The sequence below is a fragment of the Salvelinus namaycush genome, chromosome 6 (genome assembly GCF_016432855.1).
Source record: "Salvelinus namaycush isolate Seneca chromosome 6, SaNama_1.0, whole genome shotgun sequence".
In the NCBI taxonomy this organism is placed as follows: domain Eukaryota; kingdom Metazoa; phylum Chordata; class Actinopteri; order Salmoniformes; family Salmonidae; genus Salvelinus; species Salvelinus namaycush.
Window position 1 is genome coordinate 34,705,477 of NC_052312.1, and position 26,765 is coordinate 34,732,241.

General features: G+C 46.4%; 1 protein-coding gene across 1 annotated transcript; it reads right to left on the bottom strand.

Moving 5' to 3' along the window:
* Positions 1–385: 385 nt before the first annotated feature.
* On the bottom strand, positions 386–24,993 carry LOC120049087 (inositol 1,4,5-triphosphate receptor associated 2-like). Its single transcript, XM_038995332.1, has 34 exons — positions 24,321–24,993; positions 23,893–23,997; positions 23,238–23,418; positions 22,801–22,859; positions 20,504–20,579; positions 20,245–20,403; positions 19,989–20,106; positions 18,479–18,529; positions 17,764–17,841; positions 17,297–17,353; positions 16,893–16,952; positions 16,073–16,137; positions 15,720–15,813; positions 15,375–15,509; positions 14,959–15,060; positions 13,861–14,012; positions 12,951–13,062; positions 11,623–11,911; positions 10,877–10,929; positions 9,756–9,855; positions 9,387–9,561; positions 8,942–9,020; positions 6,059–6,105; positions 5,678–5,766; positions 5,420–5,580; positions 4,864–4,948; positions 4,592–4,640; positions 4,421–4,448; positions 4,190–4,330; positions 3,916–4,050; positions 3,570–3,726; positions 3,447–3,490; positions 3,206–3,342; positions 386–1,453 (listed from the first exon to the last, which is right to left on the bottom strand). The coding sequence occupies exons 1-34, from the start codon at positions 24,991–24,993 to the stop codon at positions 1,189–1,191; spliced, it is 4,311 nt and encodes a 1,436-aa protein (XP_038851260.1). The 3' UTR covers positions 386–1,188.
* Between the last annotated feature and the right edge of the window lie 1,772 nt (positions 24,994–26,765).

Sequence of the window (26,765 nt, forward strand, 5' to 3'; positions counted from 1 at the left end):
TCCACTCCACCTTCCTGCACCTGCTCGGAGACGGCATGTCCCGCGCCGGACAGGAACGACGCTCTCACCACCTGTTCGTCGATGCCGCGCATAGACTGCTGTGTGCCACACGGCCTCTCACATACTCCTGACTACAGTAGATACCAGACTCCCCATGTAGGAGTAGCCAAAAACCACAGAAATAGGATCAGATTGGACTATTCCCAATCATAACTTGAACCATTAGGGGGAATATGTATATCTGATCTTGTATCAGAGGTTAGCGGCAACTTCAACCTACTCTGTGCAGAACACCGTGGGTATGACAGACTGCTCACTGTGAACTTTAACCCTTACAACAGATGGACCCTCATGTAAAACCACAAAGTTTATTTCTGTAGAATAAAGTTCCTTTATTGTGTAAAGTTTGACTCCCCCTCTTTGGAACATACAAAAGTGGATGAATTTCACAAGTGAGCACTTAAAGAAGTAGCGTAAACACCATGTGTGTGAGTTTGTAACAAAACGCTGGTTATAACAAAAACAGATGCAATATAATAGATATTCATATCCCCACAGTCTAATGCTGTCAAACAATAAATTAAATTTAAAAAATGGCAGTGTATTACCAAGGTTCATAAATGTAATAAAAACAACTATTTCACCTACAACAACTTAACAAATTAATGCTAAATAATTCTTAAAGTGGTGGCCTCTTCAGGCAACCGCAAATGCCATAGATTCAGAAGTTTACTATGAAATGTGTTTTAAAAAGCAAAAACTGCTAAATCCACTGTCCATGAGCAAGCATGTTGATGGACCAACAAACGCTCAAAAAGGTGTGACGTGATTGGATAGCATGCGCTGAAGTCCATTACATGATTGGACAGCCCAACACTGGTGTCCTCCTTGACTTGATTGGACAACATTGTGCCCACATATACAACGGCCAATAACATTACAATCTCCCTTCCGTAATGGTGTGGCAGAATGTCTCCGGGCACCAATAGGAAATCTCCCTTAGCTGTGGTGGTCAGTGTTCAGAAACTTCAGCACCAACACACCGACTGCTTCTGTCTTCAAGTGCTCTTTCTTCAAACACTAACTAGTCTAACACACGTGATGGTTCAAGTTGCAGAAGACCTTCCAGGGGTTGACCATAGCCAGATGCCTGCCCGTCCATCTGTGTCTGTTGGGGCCACAGCGCCTCTAAACCGGTGGCTGTCCGTTGTGCCTCAGCCCTGTGTAGGGCCACAGGAGCTGCTGGATGGTCACCCAGGAGTCCCCTGTCCCCACGGGCGCTGCGTCCACGGCCGGCTGCAGCACCAGGCTGGCTAGGAGGGCCAGGAGGCCTGCTAGGACCACTACTAGGGCCAGCCACAGCCACAGTCCCCGGGACCCACTCGCTGCAGACGCAGGCTGGGAGGAGTAGCCTGAACCTGGGGCTGCTGCGGCCTGCTCTGCCAGGATGGGACTGGAGAGAGAGTGGGAGAGAGGGAAAGAGAAGATTTAGAATGGACGCCAAAATAAGATTTAGCCTGGGTTAGGCGAAGCCAAGCTAATGTCTGGATGAGACAGTCAGTCTGCTTTAGCCAGCTGGCCGTCTGTCCGTATCCCCAAAGCAGTGATGTAGCGATGCAGAAACAGACTGGTGCCTAGGCTAAGTTAGGATGGCGTAAGCAGCGTGGACTGACCACCACTTTTAAAGCACTCTGTGTAGCACACACCTGGCACACAGACAATAGAAAAACAGCACTAAAGCACTGCAGCATGTTGAGTGGCGAGGCACTGCATATCTCACATACACTCCCCAGAGCACACACACACACAAAGTCACACCAGTTCTCCTGATGGGAATGGATGGAAGAGATTAGAGCTGAAGGAGAGTTCGTTTGAAGCAGAAACACTGAACCGAGACCCTCACCACAACCAGAGACTGCCCGGGCTCAGAAACCAAGGGCCAGATTGACAAAGCGTTCGCTCCAGACCAGGTATATTGTTTACACCCGTCTTTCTGCTCAGTCAATCTGGACCAGAGTCTGCTCCCTGGACCTAAAGCAGCACAGCCTGGAAGCCAGATGGGCTTATGATTTAACCAACTGTTTTACATTTGTCAAGCAGTTGGCTGAAGCAGAAAACAGACAGGAATCCAGGCTACAGCATCAACAACGCTTTTCACACTCCTGAGCTAAGCCGAGCTGTACTGCTCTGGCCTCGTTACGCATCCACGGTAGTTGGTGAAAAAAAACTATTATCTGAGCCAGCACAGTACAGTATGGTTCAAGTGTGCACGATGGTGTGAAAAGTATATAAGCCTCAGGAGCAGCAGAGAAGCTGCTAAGCCTAACCAGCTACGCAGCAGTAAAAAGCAGTGCTGCCTGGCTGTAGATGGAAGCGAAACACTAGTGGTTGGTTCACTACTAACGTCTTGTTGGGCATAATCAGGGCGGTGATTTTGTTGCCCAGCTCAGTGAGACTGGACTTCCTCTGAACGGGCACTTCCCTCCTCTCCTCATCTGAAGGGGAGTCTGTGTCGTAGGCAGGCCTGTGGAACGGTGTGGGCATGCACGGTTCACACACACACACACACAAAAATACATACACACATAGACACTCTGTAATGCATGTCTCACACACACACACACACACACTTGTTTAACACAACACACACTAAGGACCCACATTGTTACATACATGCTCAGGGCACGTACACAAAAGCACACAGATACTCTGCAATCAAATGTCCCACATGCGCTTGTTATGTACGCAGGTTGTTCTCCTGCTGAATACGTATAACCACAGACTTGTTACATACATACAGTACATGGTTGGGCAAATTTAAATGGGCACATCATGCAGAATGTTTGTTTTCAGGTTGAGGTCAAGTGCTTCTGACACACAGTCGATCTCAGCACTTACCCCTTCATCAGCATCACGAGTGAGGGCTCATCCGTCTCAACCCAAGCCCCGGAGCTAACAAAGCGCTTTAGAGGAGGACGCCCCGTGCTCTTCCCTGTCACATTCCTGTAACCGCGCCACATACATACGTCACATTCCACACAAACTACACAGCCCGCAAGTCATGTTTTAACAAAGGCCCCTAGATGGACATTTCTCCCTCAGAAATCCGAATGGTGTTTGTTTTGCAAAACAGGGTCAAGACTGCGGTTAAATATTATTCAACCACTCCCTATTTCCCCCCCACACAGTGCTGTAGTCTACCTACCAGGGAGATCTGCGGGTGAGTCTCTCCGCCTCCGTCTCTGTGGTGTCCTGTGCTTTATTGGGCGTGTCATAGTGCATGGGTCCCCCTCCCCCACCGGATCGGGGGATAGCTGCTATGCTGACCCGTCGGGCTGATGCCTGAGGAAAAGAGGAATAGGGAAACAATACCAGACAGTGTACAGATGCACAGACAGTGACTAAAACAGCAGCACATCATATACACTGAGCCTAAACTGACCTACCTTATAGTACGTTGCTCCAGATTGCTTTTTGCCTCTGAAATCATCTGAAGGAAACATATTCAGTATTAGAAAGAAACATAAGATAGAGGTATGTGTGTGTGTGTGTGTGTGTGTGTCCCTCACCGGAGTGTGTTCCTCCAGAGTGGGAGCCGAAGGACCTCTCGTTCTGCAGCATGTTCTCTCTCAGCTCAGTGAGCTCAGCGTGTTCCTTAGTGTACATCCTCCTCAGGTTCTCTACATGCTGGATCATTATCTCTACTGCCTTGCCTGTACGAGACTCCTGGAGGGGGGGAGAGAGCGAGAGGTTACACACATACACCCCCCCACCCCTTTACCAGTACCTATACGAGACTCCTGCAGGGGGAGAGAGAGACATCACACAGACGCCGACCTACACCGTCTACCTAGATGATTCTCCTCAAAAGAGAGGAGAGAGGGGGACAAATCACACAATTCAATTGTACTGTACCTGGTGTATGGCGCCCAGCATCTCTGAGCGACTGGACACTCTGGTCATGGACTGGATGAGGATGTCCAGGTTCTTCTGAAGTCTCTCGATGATCTCCATAGACTGGTTATCATCCTCACACAGAGGGGCCATTGCCTGGGAAGAGCAGACACGAGGAAGGTAAAAAAGAAATTGTATACCCTTCTCACCTGTAGCAAGTCCTGACAGCTACATTTGGACCCCTCACTCCTTTGTCTCCCTCTTACACATATCGCCCCTCTCTTAAACTTCTTACCTGTAGTAGTCCCTGGCAACTGGACACCTCCCTCCGGACGTTCTCCTCGGCCAGGTCCCGTGACCGCTCCTCCAGCCTCAGCCTCTTCTCCAGGGTGAACAGGTCACACTTAAAGCCCAGGGACAGGCGCTGGAACTCCGTCTGACAGGAAGACAACACAGCCTGAGCTCTATGATGGTACATACAGAGAGATAATCAAGAGAAAGAAAATGTTGGAAAGCTTACCACTACCTCAATCTCCTTGTCGTTAGGGGACAGGCTGCAATGAGGAAAACAGAGAGTATCACAGTATGTGTCACTAGAAAACAACGCTATGAGTCAGTACCTGAGAGCATTTATATTATTATCTTGCAATGCATCTCTAAAATATGAGGTATTGTACTGTATTGTTGAGTATCCTACCTGCTTCTGTCACCTACGGTTGAGTCCTCAGAAACAACAGAGGTTTCAACTGGTATGGGACACAGAGAGAGCAAGAGAAAGAGGCTCATGGTTGAAAATATCCAAACATTTGTCTTGCTATTGATCTCTGTTCTACAATAGAAAGAGATAGATTAGAAAAACTATAAATCGACCACACAATGTGACAATTTTGACTTCAGTCAGTAATTGGACTTATACTATCATCAATATATTAGGAGCATTCTCAGCTGAGGTATCTGGGGTTAACTCACCGTCCTTCTCTGTGGTAACACTGGTTTCACTCTGTTCCTCTTGTACCTTCCCTTCCTCGATGACATCCATACTGTGAGACAGCTCCTGGATGATTGTGGTGAACGTTACACACTCCGTACACACACACACACACACTTCTCCCTCACTGTACACACACTCTTCCCGGTCTCGCTGCTATCCTCCGCCTCAGACACACACGATTCTAACGATCTAACAGACTGTATCCAGGAACCAATGTCACATTGTACAGATCTAGCTAGGTATACTGTAGGACTATCATTCATTCCGCCAGAGCGCTGTGAAGTGCTTCCCTGTGTAGATAAGCACAGAGTCGACTAAAGTGAAAGAATGTTCACTCCCACACAAGGCAGGAAAGACAACATTTTCTCAATAAGTCACAAGGTCATGATACTATGTATGCAAAGTTCTCACTATCACAGAGATCTCATCTCAAATGATTTGTGCACTACTTTTGATCAGAACCCCTTGTAGTGCACTAGGGATTAGGGTGCCATTTGAGACAGGGAGCCATATATCATTAAATAGACAGCTCACCAGTTCCTTCTTGAACTTGCTCCTGAGAAACAGGGAGTCAATTTTGGCTCCTGGGGGGTCAGGCGTCGCAGCATCCCTTGGACCCTGTGATGGGTCAGTGGGCGCAACATTCAGTCCATCCATGGTCTGAGAGCCTCCGTCCCCTGCCAGATTGACTGTCCCTGTAGAGACGGTGAAAGGAGTGTTACACACACACACACACACTCTCCCTCACACACAATGTTGGCAGGAGGCCATAGCTCTTCTATTTCCTCCTACCTGCCAATTCCACCTCCGCTGTAGACACCTGCACCACTGACTCCTGTATGCCCTCCTCCTCCTCCTCTAGTACTGGTAACAGGCTGGTGCTGGAACACACACACACACACACACACACACACACACACACACACACGAGAGCGCTGCAGCAATTCCACCATGCCAAAACAATTGCACAACTTGCCCTTATCACTACCGTGTGCCTCTATCACAACCAAAAGCAAGAGTAACATTCTAAACAATTCCAAACAAAGCAGACATTAACCTCCTAACAGAAAACCTCCTAACATCTCAGCACACAGACAGCATACGTCGGAGGAAAGTACACCACTTCCATCATGTAACTAGGACACAACCATGTATACACACACAGACACTCACCTGTCCTCTGCTAGCACTCTCTCAGCCAGCTGGTCCTGGGTTAGCTTCTGAGAAAGAGCGAGAGAGGTGAGAGATAAATGCAGGTGGCCTTGTAACATACTTTCAGCACCATTTGTCGGAGGAAGTTCACGATTAAAAAGAGAAACACACGCACAATTGCATACCGTACCTGTCCCATGGCATCAGAATGTTCTCTCTGCTCTGTACAGTGAATATACAAGGATGGAATGGAGAATGCTCATTTCTTACATAATGTGCTGGTTGATGGAGAGCCCTGCAGCGGAGTGTGCGGTGTGTGTGTGTGTGTGTCGGGGGCTGCGAGTATGAGTGTTGGACAGAGTAAGTGTGGACGACGCATTTACACTGGCAGGGCAGTAAGTAGTGGGGGCGGTGGAATACAGCACACACACTTCAGATACGTAAGAGTGGAACTCACTGACTATATAAAACAGGGCACTTCAGCGCAGGGCTGTTATACAACTGGTGGGTCTAATCCTGAATGCGGATTGGTTAAAAAGGTAAATGGAACTGTGCATAACAATCAAGATGAGAATGACACTATAAAACCAACCTCAAATCTCACTGCAAAACAGATAAAAGGGATCTGGATCTATCTATGAAGCTTTTAAACTCTACACAACCCATGTTTATATACAAAACGGTTATTCAGAAGGGAGGACGCGGGACAATCCAAGACTGTTGCATTTATTCACGCAACAACCGGTCCATGACATTGCTTAAGCAAACACGGTGTTGAAGTCAAGCAGATTTGGCCAATAACACCAGTCTTTGTTTCTTGCCACTGAATAACTGCCAAAGCTGATGTTACTATGTGTCATGAAGTGTTCATAAAGGGATTATAAAGCTTTCAGTGTGTTCAACCAAGTTTCAATACCGGGAATAATGCATATTTAACCCGAGAGTCCCAGGAAATACCGCAAAAATCAGTTGTGCCCATTTAAAGCCAAGATACTAAGCCAGGGATAGTCATTGCACCACTAGCCTATGTAAAGATTTCACACCAAGTGAAATTGATATTTAGCAATGATATAGTAACTTTGTTCGCCAATTACGAAACAGGCCGTTCATACATTCTGAGCGTTATGTTCCTCAATTAATTCAGCATATTTCAGCAGTAGGCTATAGGCCTAGGCTGTGTCAACACAGAGCGCACTCTTGAGTTTTCAAATCATACAGACTTTGTAACGGCTGTCAAACAAAAGTAAAATGACCAAAGTTGCTAAGCTTGCTAGATAACCTCCCAGCGAATGACATAATATCTCCTATTTGGCTAAATCGAGTGGATGATTATACAGATAGCAGGTCAGCTCATGAATAACAGAGAAATTAAGAGAGGAAATTGTAAGGTATCTTAACGGGAACCAATACCATTTGCTGATCACACGTTCTCTACCGAAGCTCTCATATGGGCAGCAATAGGAGACAGCGCAGAGAAGCCGGGGAAATGTTAAAACGGTATTTTGACACGTGCTTTAATAATGAAACCTCTGATGATAACTCTAAACTGCATTCCGTTCTCTGTGTGCAGTCCGGCAGTGTCAATTGTGTGCGTGATTTGAATTGATGGCGACTTTGTGTTTAGTAAATGTGTTTGGCTTCCATGCAACAACCTGATTGGATAATGTGCCATTTTATTTTTTGGCCAATCTTCTGCTGCACATGTATATTTTGTGGAATTGCGTTAGTGCGACATTGGGGGAAAATATTGTAATTTCATATTTTGTTTTCTGGAAATGTGAAGAGTGAGACAGTCCTGGGATCCTGGTTACCGTTGTTAATTGGGTTTTAAAAACTCACATAAGTCAAACTGTTGATTAATAGCCTACAAAGAGATACATATTAATTATTATTATTAGGTGGGCGCTTGCTTGCTTTTCTCCTGTGTTTTTCTCCCCAAGACACACTCAGAGAGTTGGGTCAAGGTCAGGCATCAATGGCTACCCTTGAGCAATTAGGGTTTACTGCCTTGCTCAAGGGCACAGACAGATTTTTCACATGGCTCAGATTCAAACTAGCAACCTTTCGGTTCCTGGCCCAACGCTCTAACCGCTAGGCTACCTGCTCTCCAGTCTACCAAACTGACAGACAGATCCAGCTCTAACCGCTAGGCTACCTGCTCTCCAGTCTACCAAACTGACAGACAGATCCAGCTCTAACCACTTGCTAATCCTCACCACAGACAGAAGAAACTTGCACTCTCAACTCGATTAAAAGGAATTTGTTGGCTCCCCCTGGAAACATTTCTCACCGTAGTGCCACTCCGCTGTGCCTACACAGAGCAGGAGACTGGAATAACAGAAATAGCATGTCTGTCTCTGCGGATTGAATCACAGCTAACCCCTGTAAACAAGACTGAAATAACCGAACACAAACCGGCTCAGAAAATATAGAGAAAGGTTTACAGTAGACTACACAATGGTATACACGTAAAGATAAAGACTACATTATTACACAGACATAACATATGTGCACAATCTGGAGCTAGGAACCAAATAAGCCATACTTGCCTCCTTTGGCAAAGTGTACAGTGCAGTGGTGCAGTGAAGCAATTGGGGCAGAATACTCACACAGGAGTTAGGGACCATGGTCCTCCTCCACCCTAACCCCTTCCTCTCTGGGCACAGCCCTCAGCCGACTAGCCCCTGTCCATACCCCTCCATCCACAACACAGCACCACTCAGCCCAACCAGGAAGAGAATGAACAGAGAGAGTAAAAGACAAAGAGAGGGAAAGAGCAAGCGATAGAAAAGGGGAAGTCGAGAGGAGAGAGATGGTGTCACAGTGGCTGTGACTGTCAATGAAGGAAGTTAGTTTTCCCATCATCGTGCCATCCGTAAAATACTTCCTGTGTATTGTACTGACCTGCGCGTCACTCATATTGGTTGAGGTGATGTTGTCCTCTCCTCCTTTTCCTCTTCCACTGCCATCGGTCTGCTGGGGGCTGACCCAGAGAGAAAGGTGAAAAATCAGTGTATCAGTGTCGCTTGGAGCCCAACCGGAGAAATTATAAATGTTTTGGTGGGTGTTTCTCCCTCTCAGATAGTAGGAAGCAGCTGGGGTCACTGACTGTGACTGCACCAACCTATGAGAGCGGTCACTGCCCCAGCCCCGATTACAGGTGCTTCGGGGTATGCAAAGTATCACTAAAGGGGCCCAATTACACAGCAAACATTTCCCTCCTCACAGCTTGGAAAATACTAAATTTGACTGGCAAATGTGTCGAGAGGAAGAGAAGCGTGTTACAGTGCACTCACACACACCGAAACTACAACTGTACAGTAAAAGCCACTGAGAGCTCTGTTCTCACCTTCCAGTCAGTAAAATGGTCTCATCCATCACAGGGTAAGTGCAGCTGGGAGATACAATCTCAGCCAGCCTAGGGGGTGGACTGTTCCCAGCAGTGACAGTCCTGTCGTGTTCTGGTGAGCCAGGCTGAGGTGTGTCTTGAAGAAGAGGCACTATGGTGTCAGGGCTCATTGTATCTGGACAAAAGGGTGAGTAGGAGTCATAAGGTGAAATGGCATTGGCGAGGGCCATCCAACTGAATGCATGAAGACAATACTAATTTGCTGTAGTTGCAGGCTAGAGTGAGTCAGGGATTGCATGGTGCAGAGAGAGAAAGACTGATCAGAGGGGAGTAAGAGAGAGAGAGTGATGGAGACAGAGTTGGTCTTACCCAATAGAGAAGAGTGGGAGGGAGGGAGTGGATGCTCCTCGGTGTCAACAGCCTGCTGGTGGGTGTCCTCAGGCCCAAAGCATTCTGGTAGTTTGGCACCCTGAGTCACAACACATACAGATCATTTAAAAAAGAAAGAGTATGAATATGATAAACAGACGAGCATCAATACATAACAGCCACCTGTCCATTCAGTTAATGTGAAAGGATGTAGCGATAGACTGGCAAGCAACAATGCCTTTGCTTACCCAACAACAAAGCATAAAAAAACAACCTCTTATATCACCTCTGTATTCCCTATCGATCCGATTAAGTAAGAAAGCTCGACTGCAGAAGATGAGCCATTCTCTTTTGTCTATCTAGAACTAGTGACATGAGCAAATAAGTCCACTTGGTAGTCAAATAAAAGCAAGGTTGTATGAGTTGTTATGTCAAGTGGGAGGAAAGTAAAAAGTATGAGAGAGGAATATGGAAGGAAAGAGTGTGTTCCAGCCTAGATTGGTCCATGTCCTGTTGTCTATTCACAGAGGTGTGGTTCACACTTCTGCTCCTGTTCCAATACTCTTAAAATGCTTCCTTCCTGTGTTCCTTCCTTGGAGGGGTCACTGATCAGACATGACAGGACTGGTAAAAGCTACACAAAACCTAAGTGACCAGGATAGATAGGTGACTCATTCAAGGAAGAGGTGAGGGAAGGATGCATGTTCAAAGTATTTGAACGGGGCCTATGACCGTTTCCCCTTTTCCTGCCCACCAGTACCAAAGGAAGAAGTGGCCTCTTAAAACTGTCATCATCATCACATACGGTCACACGCACTCCGACGACTACGTAGATCTACATACTAGAAGGGACATCCCCATTCAAAGCAATGTTCCAAGGTGGGGTTCTACTCAAATGAACACCCATTTTGTTTTATATGAAAAACAACCACCAGTCAAATCTTAACAGCGACAGAGCTGTGTTCCTTTCACAAAACGCATGACGAGGGTAACCCCTCAAAAACGTGCATTTAAAAAAAATATGTTATATAGTTCAGTCTTTTAAGTCTGGAGTGGATAACCATAACACTGTCACAGTAAGAGTACATCCACAGTAATAGGTTTTAAAGACTGCCATCTACCTGTGGGGATAGACTGTTCACCCTCTGGTCACTGTCTGTTGACGCTGTGGTTTCTGAGAGAAAAAGGCAGAGAGGGGGGTAGAGAGAGGGAGGGAGGGGGAGAGAGAGACAGGAAGGAAGAAGAAAAGCTAATTAGTTAAAGTTGAAAAATCGTCTCTGATATTCAGCTGGGGCCACTGGCACGGTCAAACTAAGCCCCACCCACTACCATCTTGGACCATAATATTAGACCATTGAACTCCCTGTCTGTGTTAGAGTGGGTTTAGAGGCAGTAATAACCACATTCTTTGGGTTCTGGCAGCCAGTGATGCAGGGAGACCACTGGGGATTACTGAACACTTCCAATAGGTTTGGATGACTTTAACACCTGGCCATAGAAGGCTTGCCAGCGAACAGCTACACACACACACCCACACACACACACACACAGAGGTCCCTATCTGGAGACCCTGGCCATCTATGGCTGTCCTTGCCACAAACCCCAGAGGGCTGGGTGGGTGTCTGGGCCTGATTCTTCAAGGGTGGCTGAGTGCTCTGTGACTCCAGGGATTACAGGGGTAATCTACACAGGCTTTTGACGGACTCACTAACCCCTGGTTTACCCAGTGTTTCACCCGGCCCAGTAGCCCAGAACCATAGAGAAAGACCTTACAGGAACTCCTGTAAACTCACTAAAACACAGCCCAATATGGAGTTATAATAGGATATCATGATCATTACTAATCTGTGGAATCCTACTCACTCACCTCTCAGATCCTCTCCCTCCATCTGGTCGGGTTCACTTTTTTCCGAGAGAGGAGAGAGAAGGGAGATCCCCCTCAGTCCCCCCTCCTGTCCCTCTCCCCCCACCACGGTCCACCTCTCCCCCACCTCCCCCTCCTCCCCCTCTCCAGGCTGATCCCCTCTCTCCGTCAGTCTGTCCTCGTCCGTCGGGCCCGTCTCCTGACTCTTGAAGTCCCTGTACGTCTCCACCCCCTCGTTCTTCAGGAAGTCTTGGAGGACAAACTCCTCGTCCCAGTACAGGTCCTCCCCAGCCTGACAAAGTAAATCAGCTGAATTAAAACCTGTTCAGGGAATTGATGTAAGGTCAATCAATCCTATCTAGTTCTAAAGCATTTTTCACATCAGAAGTTGTCAGAGGTTTTCCAGTAACTCTGCCTAGACACCAAAGAGCACGTAGAAGCACGGTAGTGCAGGAGAAACTGTCTAGAAAGGTTCAAGAATACAAACTGATTGAATAGAATAGAACCTCAGATCACGTCAGGAGCAAAACAAACAGTACGATAAAGTTACACTTGTTTATTCAATGTGTCAATGTTTTAATTGCATCTGTCCCTACTTAAATAAATGATAGATATATATACATAGAATGGAGCTTGTTCAAAGTGCTAATGTGAGGTTTATGAGTTTAATAGCAAAACAAACATGGAGTACGATGAAGTGACATTTTCCCCAAATGCTGATCAAAGATCAGTTGTGTTTCTCCTCCCTAATAGTTAAGGTTGGGGAGATGGTAAACTGATCTTAGACCTGTGCCTATGGGTGATAATAGACAATAAAGGCACTCACAAAATAACATCACAGAATAGGAGAGAGATGAACACAGAATAGTTTTTCCGTATCAGAAAGTGTGCAAAGTGTCCACACAGCCTCCCACTCCATCCTTTAGCATCTCTATTAAACAGCCTCTCCATCTGGATGGAAAACGTACTCCAAAGTTACACAACTATTCACCATCTGAATCAGAGTTCTATTCTCTGCTATGTTCCATGGCTCTCAATGCCTGTGTGATAACAGTAGCCCAATATCCACTATACCAGACATATTTCTTGCATACAAGTTGAGTGAAACGCTAACTTTCTCTTATCTTCCTACAACAATATATTCTAGACATTCAAAAGCTACATGTCATCTGTGGCGCACAGGGGACACCACCTCTTCCCCCATGTCTCCCCATCTCTCAATTAGTCCTACCTGTGGATCATCAGGGTCAGGGGTTTCACAGCTAGCCTCACTGCTGTCCTGTCTACCTCGTTCCTCCCTCCATCTCTGTATCCCTCCCTCTCCCTCCTACCTGTGGGTCTTCGTCGGGGGTCTGGCAGCTGGCCTCCCTGCTGTCCCCCGGGGTATTTAGCTGGTCCAACTCTTCACGCAGTTGCTGCTTCTGATTCTCCTGCTCCTGAACCCTGCACGGACGAACCCACGTAAATTACACACATATTTACGCAGACAGACACATAAAACAACCCCCCCCCCCCATCCATCTACACTAAAGTCAACAATAAAATGGTCACTAGCCACAAATACTTCTGAAACCATGGCAATCATGCATCCAGTGACTACAAAGCAAATTGACAGATTCATCACTCTCACCCAGCCCATTGACAGCGTAGTGAAGGGTCCATAACATAACATACTGTACCCAATCCGCAGGCCCATGCAGTGTCCCATGCTGCTGTTGCCCAGCCTGTACTAGGATGATAGGAGCTCTGGAGAGCCCCTAACTCCCAGTATCGGACAGCTCCTAACACCCAGTCCAAGAGTATTCCAGAGTAGTTTAGAGGGCCTGTGCACAGCTGGCTAGCCCAGACAACGTTCCCACAGCCTGGCCTGATAACGGCCCACCTCCCCCTTTTATCCTCCAGAGCAGGGCGGCAGTGTGGAACGGACTCACGTGGCAGTGAGGCAGCTACAGATAGAGAGCCATACTGGGCCAGGACCCAACCACTACTTAGACAGGTTAGAGGTCACCCAGTCAGACCCAGAGCACAGAGACTTCAGGAGAGCAGACAAATATGACCAGATTCCTCCCAAGATCCCTCCTGCCACAGGGTAGTATCTTAGACAATGACAGCCCCTCCCTCCACATTGTAACCCTCTCTTATACAAGACCCGCAAAACCTCCTTGACCAGTGAGAGAAGAGCAGCACCAGTTCCTCTTGACCCTCACTTCCAACACACACACACACTCAACCCCCACTCACCTGACTGACAGGTGTAGTATCTCAGTGTGGGACCTCCTTATGTTGCTGGCCATCTTGATCAGTTCGTTCTCCAGGGAGTCGGTGTACTGGTCCAACTGCTCCAGGCTGAGGCCCCACTCCGTCCTCCTCTGATCCAGCTCAGACTGCACCGCCTGGGGGGGGGAGAAAGGTCAGGGAGTCAGCCTCTTCCTGGAGCTGCTGGGTCTCCGGCAGTCAGACCGATAGTCTATCCAGCAGTACTAGACATACAGTAAAGTGTGTCCATCTAGTGACACTACTGCACTCACTCTTTACCCAAGAAGAATGTTTACTGTGGACGTGTCTGACGAATGCAGATCGGAGAGAGAAAGGAGGTGGGAGAGAGGAAAGGGAGTGAATAGAGTGACAGGGAGGGAGAGGGGGAATGAAAGAGACAGAGGGGGGCAGAGGGAGGTGACAAAGACAGAACGAGAGAGCAGGAAGAGGGGGGGGGGGGGGGGGCGCGTGTGTGTGTTGAGAGAGAGACTGCATTTACGCTACAGCACACTAAGCCGCACAGCATTAATAGGCATTGATGGGCTAGAGATAGTTATATAACATTGTAGATCAGGGATCTCTGGAGAGGAGAGAGAGAGAGAATGGCCATATTATGTAATCCTATAAAAACTACGAGCAGAGAGAGTCCTATTCAGCTCAAACTCCTCCCTACTCTCCACATTGAACTCAGTAGGGTGCATCTCAATATCCTAATTGCTCTTTTCCTTGCCTCATTTCCTGTATCTGCATTCTGCACTGGTCTGAAAGAACAGGATAAGTGAAAAGCAATATGATGGAAAACCAAAATAGATTTGCTTTATTCTCTTGCATCTCTGACCCTAGAGAAACACCAACCTCCGCTTTGGTACACATATTTGACCCCCAGCATGCCTACGCACAGACAAACACCTACACACACAGAGTTACTCAGTAACAGAGTTACTCAGTAACATCCTCCTCTACCACTGGGCTAGATAGCGGGTTGATACAGCCACTAATGGCTCTCTAGTGTGTGTGTGAGTGGGTGCGTGCGCACGAGCGAGAGAGAGATCAAGATAGTGTGTGGGTGTGTATGCCCCTCACCTGCAGTCTGGGGTCTTTACTAGCCCCTGGTCCTCCATAGTGGTGTATGAGTCCTCTGAGTGTTGACAAGATGGAGAGGCCCTCGTCCTTAAAATCTCTCTTCTGAGAACAAACAGAAAAACAATGAATGTGTTTCAGGCGTAACTACTTGAAGTATTAATCAAATTCAATTTGCTATGGAAGAAAATTAGTAATGTATCTACACCACATAGTCAAAGAACAATGACATCATAGACGCACAAAAAGTAGTTTTCTCCATGAACACTGCTTTTAAAATGTGTGCTGGTTAGATACCAGTCCCTGCATAGTGTATGGAGTGCATAATTAGGACAGTAAGGGCTGAAGATATCTAATGAATTATCAGGACTGCTGTATCTATAGTGTAAAATTGGGACAATGTCTACTGTATAGAGTACCAGTTTGTTGACGAGGCTCTTGAACTCAAGGGACATCTGGTCAGGTGTGGGGCCCTGCAGGAGCAGTAACACCTCCCTGTCCAGAGTCTCATCTAGCGCAGATGCAAAGCTCAGCGGCGACACACACTCCGCACCCTGGAAATAAAACAACACGACTTGGTCATTTACCCTGAAGCGGATAGGCTGATGGTGTCAATAAACTGTAGCCTAATAGGGTCCCTGGAGCTGATGTTTTGGGTGAATACAGTGGGTTGTTGCTCGAAAATGTGAGCGTACTCAAACAGAGAGAGTGGGTGTTCAATTCACTAGCCGCAAACATGGAACTAGGGGATATATTTCACTCACCTCCGGAGGTGTTTGAGCAAGGGCCAGTTCTGTCTGCAGGGATCCTGTAGTGCTCTGGTTCAACCTGTATGCCAACGACAGGGAGAGACCTGCACTGCAAGAGGGAGAGCGAGGGAGCGAGAGAGAGGGAACGAGAATGCAAAGGGACAGAATGAGAAAGGGGGAAAAAAGAACATCATCCCACTCCACAGAGAAAAGACTGCTTCACGGCAGAAAGAGAGAGAGAGAGCAAACCAAAACGGAACAAACTACGAAGACAAAAGGACATAGTTAAACAACAGAGAGAACACACAGCATTCCCCAATCCTGTTACTAGAATAGTCAAGGCGCCATCTCTAGTACAGTGTACTTACACTGCCATGTCTGGCTGCATCATGTGCATCCGTCTCTCCAGCTTGGTCTTGTCTGCTCTCAACAGCTGTCAGAGACAACAACAGACATCAAACACAGTTAGATAACAACACTACTGCTGCAGCTAATACATATTCACTGCAGCTGACAGAGACAGAAAGAAATGGATATCCATAGTGCTCTGCTGAGAGAGACAGAAATACTTTGTATACCCCGTTTTCACCCCAATTCCGTGGTATCCAATTGGTTGTTACAGTCTTGCCTCATTGCTGCAACTCCCGTACGGACTCGGGAGAGGCGAAGGTCGAGAGCCGTGCGTCCTCCGAAACACAACCCAACTGCACTGCGCTTCTTGACACAATGCCCACTTAACCCAGAAGCCAGATGCATCAATGTGTCGGAGGAAACACTGTGCACCTGTCGACCGTGTCAGCATGCACTGCGCCCGGCCCGCCACAGGAGTCGCTGGTGTGCGATGGGACAAGGACATCCCTGCCGGCCAAACCCTCCCCTAACCTGGACGACGCTGGGCCAATTGTGCGCCGGCCCATGGGTCTCCCTGTCGCGGCCGGCTGCGACAGATCCTGGACTCGAACACACAATCTCTAGTGGCACAGCTAGCACTGCGATGCAGTGCCTTAGACCACTGCGCCACTCGGGAGGCCTGACAAATACCTTTGCAGAGCTCTCGGTCGGCAGTTCAGAGCAGTGGGTTACAGTGTTGCTGCTTGTACCCACCCACTCCTTTATGATCTAGTGCATGGGAATAGGGGCTAAGGGGAGATTTGGGATAGGGTAATGATTTCCAGACAGCCTCCTCACCTCTGTGACTGACGAGTACTCCACCACTGCACCCTTCAGCTCCTCAATCTGTCTGCACTTCTGTAGAGGGGTGACAACATGACAGCAATATTCTTGATTTTCATCAACAATATCATATTTCCCCCAGGACAATGTCTCGGAAACGTTCTACATGTACGGTCATATGAATGAAAAGATCAAAAAAAATTAAAGATCAAAAGGCTTCCATACCCTGAAGCCTGGGTTATTACTGATCTCAGGACCCAATCTACAATGTGACTTTCGCTTTGTACAGCCGTGTTACCATGGCAAATGTAGGGGACAGCACGGCTACAATAACGATACAGCTTTATTCCTTACTGAACAGATACTGAACAAAAGTACTAGAAAGAAATGCTTTGTTTTTTTATTCAGATGATACTGACCTGGAGTATGAGGGATTCCTTTTCACTCACGACAGCATCGAAGGAATGGTTTTGGACCTGTGGATGAGAGAACAGACACTACACCATGACACCGCTGGCACTCATCCACAACACAGACAGACCAATCAGGAGCAGGCGTGGGGGATCACGTTGATCCTGAAGGCCAGTTACACAGGTCCATAGCACTGCACTCCAGGCCTTTTCAGAAGACCATGAAAAGGCAAAACAAACATTCACACAACCTTTACTTTACTTCTAGGTGCAGTTGACCAGAAACAGATTACTAAGAAGCATTCTAAACGGAGAACCTTAATTGAAAGTGATTTTTTTTTTGGCGAGAACTAGGCTTAATCTGTTTCCAGGAAACCGCTTTCTAGTTGCCTACCTTGAATCGCTTATTCCCTCGACGGTACAATAGCTTGTTCACTTTTATTCACTGCAGACACACAACGGTTATGTGGACCCACCTGCAGCTCAGCGTTTAGGTCACACAGTTCAATCATCCTCTTCTGGAGGTCATCCATCTCCATGGTGACCTTGATGTTCTAGTCCAAAAGGTAGAGGGGGGGTAGGAGGAGGGAGAGATGAGTAATTCAACCCAAAAGAGACGGCTTATTTTACCCTACCATGTCACCTAACAGCGGACAAGGTACATTAGACTAGATAGACTAGATAGCTATGGAATGGCATTTCCTAAATCAGTGTTTCCCAACCCTGGTCCTACATTACTCTCAAAAGTACACATTTATATTGTAACACATCGGATTCAACTTGTCAACTAATCACCAAGCCCACAATTAGTTGAATGAGGTGTGTTTGTAAAAGGCTACAACGGAACTGTGTACTGTTGGAGGTACTCGAGGACCAGGGTTGGGAAACACTGTCCTGGATCCTGGAAAAACGGCAGATGGGAAGTTCCCAGGGGAAGCAGATAGTGCTGCTGCTTTGTCGCCCTAGTAGGCACTTAACTGACCAATGACACTGATTGGTCGGAGAGTACAATCCTGATGACCACCAAATCCATCTCTCATTAAAAGGAATGACAACCACATAGAAGCACTTGAGGCACCTTTTAGATGCCTCCAATTAAATACATGATAAAGTACTGAAATGACCCAAGATCAATGTAGATCTTGCTGAAAGGGGTTCTGTGTGAAGAGAGAAAGGTATCCAGTACAGTACCTCATCCTGAAGACAGCTTATCTTTGCAATCAGACTCTGGTTCTCTCTCTCCTGTTGGGGAGATGTTGGGTTAGTATATGGCTCTGGACATTGTATAGTTAGTTGCATACAGGTAACTGCCAAATGAAACACCAAAACGAGCCAGCTTCAGTGCACCTTGGCATAGATTCTACAAGTGTCTGGCACACTATTGGAGGGATGCCACACCCTTCTTCCACGAGAAATTCCATAATTTGGTGTTTTGTTGGCTGTGGTGGAGACAAAAGGCCACTAGAATGTGCGGTTTTGTCACAACACAATGCCATAGATGTGTCAAGTTGAGGGTGCATGCAACTGGCATGCTGACTGCAGGAATGTCCACCAGAGCCTTTGCCAGAGAATTGAATGTTATTTCCTCTACCATAAGCCGCCTCCGTCGTTTTAGAGAATTTGGCAGTACGTCCAACCGGCCTCACAACCACAGACCACGTGTAACCATGCCAGCTCAGGACCTCCACATCCGGTATGTTTCACCTGCGGGATCGTCTGAGACCAAACACACAGACAGCTAATGAAACTGTGGGTTTGCACAACCGAAGAATGTCTGCACAAACCTTTTCAGGGAAGCTCATCAGAGTGCTCGTAGTCCTCACCAGGGTGTTGACCTGACTGCAGTTCGGCGTCGTATCCAACTTCAGTGGGCAAATTCTCACCTTCGATGGCCACTGGAACGCTGGAGAAATGTGCTCTTCACGGATGAATCCTTGTTTCAACTGTACCGGGCAGATGGCAGACAGTATGGCGTCGTGTGGGCGAGCGGTTTGCTGACGTCAACATTGTGAACAGAGGGCCCCATGGAGGGGATGGGAATATGCTATGGCCAGGCATACTGTAAGCTATGGACAACGAACACAATTGCATTTTATCGATGGCAATTTGAATGCACAGAGACACCGTGACGAGATCCTGATGCTCATTGTCATGTCACTCATCAGCCGCCATCACCTCATGTTCCAGCATGATAATGACCGGCCCCCATGTTGCAAGGATATGTATACAATTCCGGGAAGCTGAAAATGTCCAATATGGCCTGCATATTCAGACATGTCACCCATTGAGCAAGTTTGTGATGCTCTGGATCGACGTATACAACAGCGTGTTCCAGTTCTCGCCAATATCCAGCAACTTCGCACAGCCATTGAAGAGGAGTGGGACAACATTCCACAATCAACAGCCTGATCAACTCTATGCGAAGGAGAAGTGTCTCGCCGCAATAATGGTGGCACACCAGATACCGACTGGTTTTCTGATCCACACCTTTTCTCTAAGGTATCTGTGACCAACAGATGCATATCTGTATTCCCAGTCATATGAAATCCATAGATTAGGGCCTGATGAATTTATTTAAAATCAACTGATTTCCTTATATAAACTGTAACTTAGTAAAATCTTTGAAATTGTTGCATGTTGCGTTTTGTTCAGTGTAGATGGTTGAATAGCATGACAGTGAAGATGGGGTGTGTATATATACCATATGTTTGCTCTGAGCTGAGGCCCTGGCCCTGCCCTCCTCTGTACAGCTCAGACTCATCTTCATCTCCTCCACCTCATCCTTCAACATCTTCTCCTTCTGGGCCAGCTGCTGGCCTCTACAGGGGGGAGAGAGGGACATTATAATTGGGGATGTGTGTGTGTGGAGGTTCAACGCAGAGAATTGAATAGGAAGATAGGCATTTATGTGTGACTGCGTGTGTCTGCATCTGTTGGTGTGTGTGTACAATCCTTACAGTCTGGCGTGTGACTTGAGCTCCTCGTTCTCCTCTGCTAGTTTCTGGTTATGGTCCTCCATGGTCTCCATGCTCTGCTTAAGCTTCCTCACCTCCTGCTGAAGCTTCTGGTTACTGAACTGCAGGTCGGACACACAGAACACCAGATCGGACGTCTCACTGGGGAGGAATACACACAACAACAGACTACAGGGTAAAACACGGTTCGTCAAATGTAGAATTGGACAATGTCAAGCACGCACAACCGAACATTACTTACAGATCTGCTCGTGACACCTCCCCTCCGAATGCCTCCAGACTGCCTGAGGTCATGTTCAGCAGGACAGACCTCTTAGCTAACAGAGATAAGACAGAGAGAGATGAGTGAGAGAAGGAGAGAAATTATCTATGCTTAGAGAACGAGGGAGAAAATACATTGATTTGATAAAATGAGACAGAAGGAGACGTTCTCTTAGACGGAGAACAGAGAGAGAGAGAGAGGGCAACATGGCTACTTGGAGACATTGTACAAGAGAATATCAACTGGATAAACTTTGCGCCTCAGAACAGTCATCCGTTTCTCTCATTAGTCCTCTAATGTCTGTGTCAACTCACCTGACAGGTTGTCTCGGAGTCAGACAGACTACAGTTCAAGTCGGAAGTTTACATACACCCATACATTTAAACTCAGTTTTCACAATTCCTGACATTTAATCCTAGTAAAAATTCCCTGTCTTAGGTCAGTTAGGATCACCACTTTATTTTACATTTACATTTACATTTTAGTCATTTAGCAGACGCTCTTATCCAGAGCGACTTACAGTAGAGTGCATACATTTTATATACTGAGACAAGGATATCCCTACCGGCCAAACCCTCCCTAACCCGGAAGACGCTATGCCAATTGTGCGTCGCCCCACGGACCTCCCGGTTGCGGCCGGCTGCGACAGAGCCTGGGCGCGAACCCAGCCCAGCTTGGGCGCGAACCCAGAGACTCTGGTGGCGCAGCTAGCACTGCGATGCAGTGCCCTAGACCACTGCACCACCCGGGATGCCATTTTAAGAATGTGAAATGTCAGAATAATAGCAGGGAGAATGATTTATTTCAGTTTTTATTTCTTTCATCACATTCCCAGTGGGTCAGAAGGTTACATATACTCAATTAGTATTTGGTAGCATTGCCTTTAAATTGTTTAACTTGGGTCAAACGTTTTGGGTAGCCTTCCACAAGCTTCCCACAATACGTTGGGTGAATTTTGGCCCATTCCTCCTGACAGAGCTGGTGTAACTGAGTCAGGTTTGTAGGCCTACTCTCCTTGCTCGCACACGCTTTTTCAGTTCTGCCCACAAATGTTCTATGGGATTGAGGTCAGGGCTTTGTGATGGCCACTCCAATACCTTGACTTTGTTGTCCTTAAGCCATTTTGCCACAACTTTGGAAGTATGCATGGGCTCATTGTCCATTTGGAAGACCCATTTGCGACCAAGCTTTAACTTCCTGACTGATGTCTTGAAATGTTGCTTCAATATATCCACATAATGTTCCATCCTCATGATGCCATCTATTTTGTGAAGTGCACCACTCCTGCAGCAAAGCACCCCCACAACATGATGCTGCCACCACTGTGCTTCACGGTTGGGATGGTGTTTTTCGGCTTGCAAGCCTCCACCTTTTTCCTCCAAACATAACGATGGTCATTATGGCCAAACAGTTCTATTTTTGTTTCATCAGACCAGAGGACATTTCTCCAAAAAGTACGATCTTTGTCCCTATGTGCAGTTGCAAACTGTAGTCTGGCTTTTCTATGGCGGTTTTGGAGCAGTGGCTTCTTCCTTCGTGAGATACCTTTCAGGTTATGTCGATATAGGACTCGTTTTACTGTGGATATAGATACTTTTGTACCTGTTTCCTCCAGCATCTTCACAAGGTCCCTTGCTGTTGTTCTGGGATTGATTTGCACTTTTCGCATCAAAGTACGTTCATCTCTAGGAGACAGAACGCGTCTCTTTCCTGAGCAGTATGACGGCTGCGTGGTCCCATGTTGTTTATGCTTGCGTACTATTGTTGGTACAGACGAACGTGGTACCTTCAGGCATTTGGAAATTGCTCCCAAGGATGAACCAGACTTGTGGAAGTCTACAATTTCTTTCTGAGGGCTGATTTCTTTTGATTTTCCCATGATGTTAAGCAAAGAGGCACTGAGTTTGAAGGTAGGCCTTGAAATACATCCACAGGTAGAACTCCAATTGACTCAAATGATGTCAATTAGCCTATCAGAAGCTTCTAAAGCCATGACATTATTTTCTGGAATTCTCCAGGCAGTCAACTTAGCGTATGTAAACTTCTGACCCACTGGAATTGTGATACACTTATTTATAAGTGAAATGATCTGTCTGTAAATAATTGGAAAAATGACTTGTGTCATGTACAAAGTAGATGTCCTAACCGACTTGCCAAAACTATAGTTTGTTAATTAACAACAAATGTGTGGCGTGGTTGAATAACTAGTTTTAATGACTCCAACCTAAGTGTATGTAAACTTCCGACTTCAACTGTATATGTCTGTGTCAACTCACCTGACAGGTTGTCTCGGAGTCTGACAGACTCTTGAGTGAGGTCCTCTGGTGTGTCGACCCTGTGGTTGTGGTGAAGACAAGGAGACAGACACCCAGAAACATGACATTACACAGTCACAATATCACAGGCTTACTTACACACACAGCCAGGAATGCAGAGGTTAATGTATTGGTTACCACACAGAAGTTACAAAAGCTTATCTAATAGACAACAAGCTCTATGATAAGAATATTCAGCTGCAAAAATTGGTATCCATTTGCCCTTGCGACAGAACACATGAATTAGAACACAGCACCCTCTACAGACAAAAGTGTGACAAGACGACATGCACTGCTATGTAGTGCGCTACGTTTGACCAGAGCCCTGGTCAAAAGTAGTGCACTATAAAAGGAAAGAGTGCCATTTGGGGGGGGGGCACAGAAAACAGCTCCAGTACCCATTCTTTCTGCAGTCATCGATCCACTCCTTCATGATGGCGTGGTAGGTGTCCAGGTCTATGGAGATATCTTTGTGCTCCGGGTCCAGCATATTACACAGGTCCTCCAGCCCGCTGTCCTCAGAACCACGGCTGGTGGTGTGACGCAGGTAGTCCACGATACAAGACACGTACACCTTACCTGAAGGAGCAGGAGGGGCCCAGGTTACTGTCTTTACCATAGTAATTTACTGGGTTACGGTGGTCAGTCTGTTGACTAGTATCGTAAGGGACCTCCCTAGGCGCCATAGCAATCTCCTTCCTCCGCCTGAGGTTCTTCAGTAACAGCTTTCAGTAAACAAAACAGGACTGTAAAGAGAACCACCCACAGGGAACCTGGAGCACTTGTACCACATCACTGACTGCTTCAGAAACAAAGAAAAGAAAGCAGACTTGGCTACACCCCAGTGGAGCAAATTATTGACTGCCTTTTTTTACAAAACATTATCACAGTGAGTGTGTGTATGAGATTGTGCCTCATACTGTGTGCGTTCGATACTGTGAGTCTGGATAGAAGAGTGTGTACTTCACAATGTGCTAGATTTGATATTCCCAGTGTACTTCTGTGTTCAGTATATATTTGAGAGTTCAGTACTGTATGTGAGTGAGTGCGTACCTCTGCGCTGGGTGTCACAAGCGTGGAAAATGGTGTCTAGTAAATCCTCTTCACAGATCAGACTGACCTCAGCCATCACCTCGTTCCGGTTCTCAGAGGACATGGCTCCCACACACACACACACACACACACACACACACACACACACACACACACACACACACACACACACACACACACACTTTCTGTAACTACACTGGCCAATCGATCAACAGACATTAGCGGCCAATAAACATGATTGTTCTGTCAGTTGCATAACTTTCCGTGAGGCAACATAATAAAATGTACATAATGTGTGTGACATAAGACATGGCGAATGGAAAGGAGTGTGTGAGAGGCCTGAGGAATGCTCTTAACCTCCTGTGATCAATCATCTATAATTGATATCATTGTTCACTAAGAACTGAGCAGTGCTTTCGTAATCCCACAGTGAGTGTGTGTATTCCCCTTACCTTCTCCCATGGACAGTCTCTTGACAACCAGGGCTGGGTAAGGCAGCTCACTCTGCAGCAGGTTGGCAGTGGCGTCCAAAGAGCAGAAGTTGAGGTTATAGGACAGCAGGCTATGCGCAGGTGTGTGAGTTTGGGACAGAGATGGGGTCCTGTGCCTCTCACTGCCGTCAGACCCTGTCCCCTCAGGCTGAGTAAACTGGGGACCATGAGAGAAGCTGAAAAAAGTGTCTCCAATCTGGACAGCTGGGGTGGAGCAGTTCCTCTTCCATCCTCTCCCTTGCCCTCCTAACCCCACCCCTGTGCCCCTCCACTCCCCGGGATTACTGGTGATTGTGAAAGTAGCATTGACTGGGGTTGGGGGGTTCATGGTGGGGTTGACAGGGGTGGAGTTGGGACAGTGGGAGCTCCTGGGAAGCTGGGGTGAACCCTTGGGGGTTAACAGCCCCTCCCTCTCGCGCTTCTTCAGGATGACTTCCAGGTTGCGGCGCAGGCCGGACTGGGGGTTGTCGTAGCTGCTGGGGGTGAATTTTGGGATCTGGAAGGGCGAGGAGGGGTTCACCTCACGGTCGTGCCGCTGGATGGTCTGCAGTTTACGGCAGATGCTGTCAACAGGGTTGTGGCGTTGACGATGGGCCACTCCAAGGTCCATGCTGGAGCAGGGGGTGACAACAGGACAAGAGCTAGAGAGGGGAGAGGCTGTCATTGGAGACCGACCGTCATTGTAAATATTAATTTGTTCTTAATTGACCTGCCTGATAAAATAAATCATTAAAAAGGAGACAGGCTTAGTGAAAGGAGAGGAATTATACTGATAGTCCATCACACCACATACTTCAAGTTCATGACATTTCAGACATCCCAAATAGACCATTTACAGTTGTTGATTGAGGTTGTAGTAGTCTATCTTCCTTGTGTTTCTTGTGTGTAGACTATAGGGTTATAGTTTTTAAATGGGAGCAACAGAGAACAGCACACCAGCAGTCTACCTGGATAAAAATAACGAGCTTACTTGAGCCACTAACTGAAAGGACACTTATTATTAAATCAAATATTCTGTAAACTAACAAATGTTTCTAAAAACATGAAACTAACAAGAGTGATTGTTACCCTAATATATATTTTGTTGACGAGACAAAAATGTTGTTGCCTTGTGTTATGCAAAATAGGACGACAACGACTCCCATGAATGATTGACGCCAATTTTCATTTTTTCAATAAATATGAACGACAGACTGTCGTAGTTTATACTTGGATTTTGATGTAGGCTACTAACCTCTCTTTACCGTGTAGCCTATCTTTTGTAAACGTAAATAGTCCTCGTTGAAGTCTCAATTCGCTTGATATAGCCTTCAAAGTCAAACCACACTCGGGAAATCAATCAGAACGCTTGAGTGACGTGAATGCAATTTGAAAGGGACGAGGTAGATCCCTCATCTAAAACCAAGCCAACACTGACCCTATGTGGCCAATAATATTGTTGCATCCCCATTTGATCACAGACCTATAGACTCACAAGTCGAAAGTCTGTGATTTTGCAGTGTAAAAATCCACAATTGGAGCTGTGTGATTGGAGAAAGTGGTAAAAACCAACAAATACGTCGTACCACCGGCCACGGGGGTTGTCTATGAAGTTGATTACAGTGCCCTGCAGTGGTGTAAAGTACTTAAGTAAAAATACATTAAAGCACTACTTAAGTCGTTTTTTGAGGTCTCTGTACTTTACTATTGATATTTTTGTAACTTTGACTCTTACTTCACTACATTCCTAAAGAAAATTATGTACTTTCTACTCCATACATTTTCCCTGACACCCAAAAGTACTCGTTGCATTTTGAATGCTTAGCAGGACAGAAAAGTATCCAATTCTCACACTTATCAAGAGAACATCCCTGGTCATCCCTACTGCCACTGATCTGGTGAACTCACTAAACACAAATGCTTTGTTTGTAAATTATGTCTGAGTGTTGGACTGGGACCATGGCTATCTGTAAAAAATAAAATTAAAATAAATAAAAATATATTACTTTTACTTTTGATACTTAAGTATGTTTTAGCAACTACATATACTTTTGATACTTAAGTATATTTAAAACCAAATACTTCTAGACTTTTACTCAAGTAGTATTTTACTGGGTGACATTCACTTTTACTTGAGTAATTTTCTATTAAGGTATCTTTACTTTTACTCAAGTATGAGAATTGGGTACTTTTTCCACTACCGCTGCTCTGCGTTCTTTTGTATCTTTAGCTAATAAAGAGACTGCACCCTGTCTTTTTATTAGAATATAATATAGCTGAGATAACTTTGAAGAATAGAATACCGTGCCAACTAATGCCAAATCCATGTACCTATTTTGCAGTAGACATGCTGTGATCCAATGTAAACATCACACTTCAATGTAAGCTAATGGTTAACGTTCA

Bases quoted from the DNA above. Each gene is read 5' to 3' on its own strand.
- LOC120049087 (XM_038995332.1), bottom strand. From the start codon at position 24,993: ATGGACCTTGGAGTGGCCCATCGTCAACGCCACAACCCTGTTGACAGC. The intron at 20,580-22,800 runs GTGAGTTGACAC...TATCTCTGTTAG, and splicing joins ACTCCGAGACAACCTGTCAG to CTAAGAGGTCTGTCCTGCTG. The intron at 15,814-16,072 runs GTAAGTACACTG...TCCCTCTTGCAG, and splicing joins ATGCAGCCAGACATGGCAGT to TGCAGGTCTCTCCCTGTCGT.